The sequence below is a fragment of the Lactuca saligna genome, chromosome 4, assembly GCF_052625555.1.
Source record: "Lactuca saligna cultivar CGN05327 chromosome 4, ASM5262555v1, whole genome shotgun sequence".
In the NCBI taxonomy this organism is placed as follows: Eukaryota; Viridiplantae; Streptophyta; class Magnoliopsida; order Asterales; family Asteraceae; genus Lactuca; species Lactuca saligna.
In genome coordinates, this window is record NC_136420.1 from 309,244,216 (window position 1) to 309,251,046 (window position 6,831).

At 33.2% G+C, this 6,831-nt stretch overlaps 1 protein-coding gene across 1 annotated transcript; it reads left to right on the forward strand.

The window, feature by feature from the left end:
* The first annotated feature begins 6,072 nt into the window (after positions 1-6,072).
* Positions 6,073-6,555, forward strand: LOC145040850 (uncharacterized). The gene has a single exon (XM_078988740.1). The coding sequence runs from the start codon at positions 6,073-6,075 to the stop codon at positions 6,553-6,555; it is 483 nt and encodes a 160-aa protein (XP_078844866.1).
* The last annotated feature ends 276 nt before the right edge of the window (positions 6,556-6,831 follow it).

Here is a 6,831-nt window from a genome sequence, read left to right on the forward strand (position 1 = left end):
TTACGCATAAGTTGGCTTTACCAACTCAACTTACAGAGTTAGTCACTGAAGATCCGTGTAGCCTAAAGTCCAATATTTCTATAAAGAGTTTCCACACTCATATTTTACTAATAATTTCTATCAAAACCATTCCGTTGTTCTAAAAAAGTCCACATTATTTAAATATTGATTTAGTGTTAATACTTTCTCATCTGTTTGTTTTAATCCAATTATTTTTTACTAAAATTCGATAGTCAGAATTCTCTTTCCGAAATGCTACAGAAATTATAATTTTGACTGTAATTTCAGAGGATATTTGGTCCAATCCTGTTCAACTTCTTCTCTTTTCTTTTTTCATTTTTTAAATTTATTAGGTTTATTAGATGTTCGATAAACGTGTAGAAAAATCTATAACATATTATAGTCAGTTATTGATTTTTACTTTCATCTCATTATATGACAAACTATCTTTTTGTATTTCTTGTTAAAGGCTTGCATGATTTATTTTTATCGTTTACGAACTCGGAAGTCCAAAACCAATAGACAAGCTCAAGCTTTCTAGCTTACGGAGTTGAGCTTGAGCTGAGTTTGAGTAGGCTCATTTGATCACTGAAGACCATGTAAAAATAGTCCTAAGCAAAGCTAGAGCCTTTATAATTTAAACGAGTTGAGTTCAATTGAGATTTCACCGCTACTTATTTATTATCATTGCAAAATAATAGATATTTTTATTAATAGTGAGACTTAATAGATATTTTTATTAATAAGGATACATAAGCTGGTTAATCTAAACACTAAGGACCTTGGGCCTAAGCCCTAATACTTAACCCATTTCCCCCACCCCCTGCGGATGCAATTTGATCGGTAAAAGACTATTAAACTGAAAAAACAAAAACATAAAACATAAAACAATGATGGAGATAAAAAGACGAAAGGGAGGTCGGGAGAAGATCAAGAACAGAACGAATCTACGGTAGCGATGACGACTGGATATGCAGGCGGCAATGACAATAGCGGCTGCTAGATATTTAGAAAATGAAGGTGCCGACGACTTTAATGCTTAGAACTAGAAGCAATTGCGGCGGGGAAGACTTGATGCCCGACGAAGTCGGCGTTAAAACACGTTGGAGAAAGTAACTGGGGCTATGACAGTTGTTTATTTGACAAATTCTTTTTATAAGCAGAAAGCAAAGAGAAAATTGAAAAGGGGGAAAATTCGATACAGAAGACACCTCTAACGACTATTAGTGAAGGCCAGTGAAGGTGGAGAGTAAGGCTGTAAACAAACTGAACGAACACAAATGGAGGTTTGTTCATGTTCGTTCGTTTAAGTTATCCGAACAAATAAACGAATACGAACGGATAAACGAACGAGTTTTCTTGTTCATGTTCGTTCGTTTAACAAATTACATTGTTCATGTTCATTCGTTTATATTCGTAAACATGTTAAACGAACATAAATAAATAAAGATAAACAAACGTAATTGAACATATATAAACATAAATGAACATATAATATAATAATTTAATCAAGCACAATTAAACATATATGAACATAAAATGAATTTACATAAACAAACGTAAACAAACAACATAAATGAACGTTCACGAACATAATGGAACGAACGAGACCATTGTTTATGTTTGTTGGTTTAACTAAACGAACGGGAAATATTTGTGTTTGTATTCATTTATTTATTAAGTAAACGAACAGAAACGAACTTCCTGCCGAACGGTTCACGAACAATTTATTGAATGTTTAGTTTATTTACAGTCCTAGTGGAGGGTGAAAGTTGTGGATTTTGGTCAACAATATGCTTTAACTTAGAGCTTTGGTACCATGTAAGATAATAAATTATTTCATTAATAATGAGAGTTAAACCTTATATAAAGAATGATATATAGTGGTGTATAGAAATAATGGTACATAAATGGTTTAATCTAAACCTTAGAAGTCTTTGTCATAAACCCTAACCGCTTAACAATCATATAATCATGTTTTGTGCCACAAGTTTTAAACCGTAGTATATAACGTCTAATTGCAATGATTAAGGTGTGCATTTTTCCCCAAAAAATAATAATAATAATAATTTAAACTGTTATATTGAGATACATAAGCCCAATTAATATGACTCGATCGGAACCACACAAGAGGTAAATTTTGGAAAATAAAGAACATATAATTCCCAATGGACGTGGAAACTCCTTAAATCAGTGGAGACAAAAAGATAAAAAGGAAAAGAGGAAAGATGCAATCGAACACGAATGGTTTTTTTGCATATGTAATGATAAATAGAACCAAACAAATAGTTGGTCTCTTTGTTTGTTTATCTTAAGGTGAACAATGCTTTTTATTTCGACATACTCTTGTCTACCAACAACTTACATCCATTCCTTTCATGTTTCCATGATGTCTTAGATAAATTATTACGTATGAAATACCCATATGTATTACAAAACAAGTATATTTGATGAAAATAATGTGACATGCATTATGCTTACGGTGTTCATCATGAGGTTATTTTATAATGGATGGTGATAAAAAAACCCCCAAAAAATTATTATTTAGTTTTCTGTAATTGTACTATTACTTTTTTTTTCTTTTTTCTATTTTTGCCTAAACTATATATATATATATATATATATATATATATATATATATATATATATATATATATATATATATATATATATATATATCCAGATTCATTTGAGACCATTCTAATTTTGTGAGACTGTGAAACCAAATCTAAAAATAATTTTAAAATGCAAAATAAATGGAACAATCCAAAAGTTCTTTTTTAAAATATTATTTTCGGGACATGAATTAACTAAAAAAAAATAAAAAAATTTCCGTTTTTTTTTAAATGCGTGAATATTCTAATAGAATATTACACTGACATATTCTAAAATATAGATTCAAAATGCAAAATAAATGGAAAAATCTAAAAGTTCTTTTTTTAAATATTATTTTCGGAACTTGAGTTAAGTAAAAAAAATAAAAAATAAAATCTCATTTTTTTTAAAATACGTGAAATATTCTAATAGAATATTACACTGTACATATTCTAAAAAATAATTTTAAAATGCAAAATAAAATGGAAAAATCCAAAAATTCTTTTTTTAAATATTATTTTCGGAACATGAATTAACTATATATATATATATATATATATATATATATATATATATATATGTGTGTGTGTGTGTGTGTGTATGTGTGTGTATGTGTGTGTGTGTCTATGTGCGTTCATTTGAGATGAAAATAATTTTATGAGACCATAAGAGTAAAAAAAATTAGTGAAATATTTTAATATTCTATTATTCGTAAAAATAGAATATGCAATATATTCTAACATTACATGTTTTAGAATATTTCAATATAAAATATATTAAAAGTATTGGCTTTGAATATTAGAATATTATACATATTTAATTTTTATAAACACAAGAACAGTAGAATATTTCACTAAAAAAAATAGTCTCACAGTCTTACAAAAATAGATTGTTTCACATGAAACTATATATATATATATATATATATATATATATATATATATATATATAGAGAGAGAGAGAGAGAGAGAGAGAGAGAGAGAGATAAGATCGGGTGAGAACTCTTTTTAAAGTGAGGACTCGTGATGACACCTTAGAAAAATTTAAAAAACAACTCTAAAAAATTAAAAATCATAAAATCAAGCATAGTACTATATCGGAGAGAAAAAGAACTGGAAAATTTTTGGATCATTAAAATTGAAAGATGGATGGTTTTTATGATCCATGATTCTATTTTAATGATGCAAAAGTTTTTTTTCCAATTTTTGTTCTCTTGGATTTTGTACTATGCTCGATTTTATGATTTGTATTATTTTTAGAATATTTTTTCAATTTTTTTAAAGTGTCTTGTAGTGGTGTTGATTATGGTGACATGAGCGGGATATGAAAGATCTAGTGAATCATCATATAAATTAAGAACACATGGAGTAAATAAATCTTGTTAAACTCATATTAGATCTAGAAAGAACATACAAAGTGGGTCTTGTACAAATTCTCTCTCTAGTCTAACACTCCAAATCTTGATCTTACGTAATGGGAGTCACTCACTTCCTATTTATAGGAAAAACTCAACCCATTTACACATACAATAAGGTAAGTCTCCATATCCAATCGTGACTTTGCACCCTAAAATTCTCCCCTTCAAAGTTAGGATTGGATGTCCCGGCTTCAATATCCAAGGAGCTCGCACAATCATGACCAAACTCTCTCTCGAAGTAACACCGATCTTCAAATCCGCAAATGAATACCCGAAATATCCGCTTTGAATACCCACTCTTCATTCCCCCCCCCCTCCCCCTTTTATAATCAAAAAATGATTATAAAACCCATTAAGGGTAAAAAGCATGATGTATTAATCTTCACAATACTCACCCTTGATGTGTACCAAAAATAAAACTTCCGAAAAACTTTCAGGGAAAAACAATCACGAAAAAGCCTCGAAAAAATTTCCAATTTGTAAAAATTTTCGACTTTTGGGTGAAATTTGTATGATTTTCTAAAATCCGGGGTAAAAACTATCACTTTCTGAATTCTGTGGGGAACCATTAACGTCAAAAACAACTTAACATGCAAAACTTTACCCTATTTGTGAAACTGGGCATAAAGTGTAAATTCGCACCAACTACAGGGACTGAACTTGCAAAATCGTCAATTTCTCTTAGCCTATTTTCGAAGTTGGGTATTTTCTGCCAACTTTTTGAAATTACAGGGGCTAAAAGAGAAACTTCAACTTTCTTCATAAATTTTATCACCATTTCGAAATTGGACCAATTTTGCCACATCGTTAAAACTTAAGGGATAAGTTTGGAAACTTGTGGTTATCCTTCTTCTTCACTTTGTTAATCATATAACCAAGTCTACATTTTCGCAGGCTTCGTTTTTTAGTCTTCCATACTTCATTAATTGAAGCGACAATCAACATGTCTTCGACTATCTAACCATCAGCCTTCGTTACTCGACATCAAAACTATGGAATCCCGTCACTTCACTTTTAAACAACAAGACTTCGCTTTCAACAACCAGATATTCATTAGTAAGCTTTGTTCATGCTTCAACTATTGAATCCAAAATTAACATCACTTCTCCAAAATCATTCGACTCCAATAAACCCATTTCTAATCCAGCCGATTAAAACTTCGAAATCAATATCCAAATTCTACAAGTCAAACCAATTTTGACTCAGGTACAATCCGATGCAAACCTGTTCGTCCCAATCATCCTTTGACTATCAAAATTCAATGCAAATATCAAACCCAAAATCGAATTCAATAACGGATCCTTCAACCAAATTCGATATCAACCTGATACAGATACACGTCTAACAATCAGTAAAGGGAGCACATTGGGACCACTAAGAGTGTATTCTAGAAGGGGAAAAAGGGCAAATCCGGAAAGTGGCTAAATTGGTTAGGGCGTGAGAAGAGAATAAAAGGGAGGAGAATATTTTGTTTTGATCATCTGGTTATTTTGTGATATTTGTATTGGCTCAGGAGTATTCATGCTCTGTGAGAGAGGGACCACTCCCTGGACAATCGTATGATTGGTTTTGATTACGTTTTATCAATAGAAACTATCTCCCTTTTCCATTCATTTCAGTTTTTTACAAAACTTTCTTACATAAGCTAGTATTCTATCAATCTCAATTCTCTATCACTGGTCCGACCTGCTACGCTCTGCCCTGAGTAAGGAATGGTTCAGGCTACAGTTGAAACTCGATCTCAGGCATCTCGTCTAGATCACCATGACGAGCAGATTTCCCAATTGCAAGCTGATTTGACGGTGATACAATCTAAGATGGACAGCGAACGGGAAGAAATGGTGGAATTTAGAAAGTATATGATGAACTGGATTAAGAAGCAAGATAAATCCGTGGAAGCAGGTGCCGATGGCTCTTCTGGTGGCGTTTCTGGTATGGGAAGCGGTTCTCCATTTGTCCAGACTCCTTTGATTCACATTCCTGGATCTGGGAGTGGTTCGATTCCATCCTCGGGAGCAACGGGATCTGTGACTGGTTGGTTACCCTAGGCTGTCAAGAAAATGAAATTGCCGGAGTTCTATGGATTCGATCCTCAAGGATGGATCCAAAAGGCTAATCTCTTCTTCGAGATCAATGGCACCGATCCTTCTCTTCGTCTCCGATTGTCGCAACTCAGCATGACGGGTGTCGCCCAACATTGGTTCTCTATTGTGCGTCAGGTTCATGAATCTCTCACGTGGGAGCAATTCCAAGAGGAATTACTTCAGCGTTTCAGTGGTTTGGAGATCCAAAATCCCTATGAACAACTCACTTCGATTCAACAACTATCCTCCATCAATGATTACATCGATGATTTTGAGTATTTGATCGGCCTCATGCCCAAGATGCCTGAAATGCAAGCTATGGGGTATTTTATGGCTGGATTGCAAGATGAAGTGCGACGGTGGGTTCGACTGCAACGTCCTCACTCGCGTTTAGATGCGATGTACTCCGCCAAAGACGTCGAAGAAATCCTCTGTCCGACCACCGGTAATATTTCCTAAACCCGTTTTCGTTATCAATCAGCTCCTGGATTGGGTTTGGATTTTGGGTCGGATATTAAATCTTTTAGTGGAAGTCGGGTTGACCCAAAAGGATTTACTAACCCTAAACAGACGGAGCGTATCCCGATGCAACGTATTGATGGTCATCGTTCTTTCTTAGCCTCTCGTTCTTCGCGTACGTCCCCACTCGATCCTCCTAACCTTCATCGTCACAGAGGAGTTCGATCCTTGACACGCACCGAATGGGAAGAACGTCGGAAAAAAGGCTTATGTTTC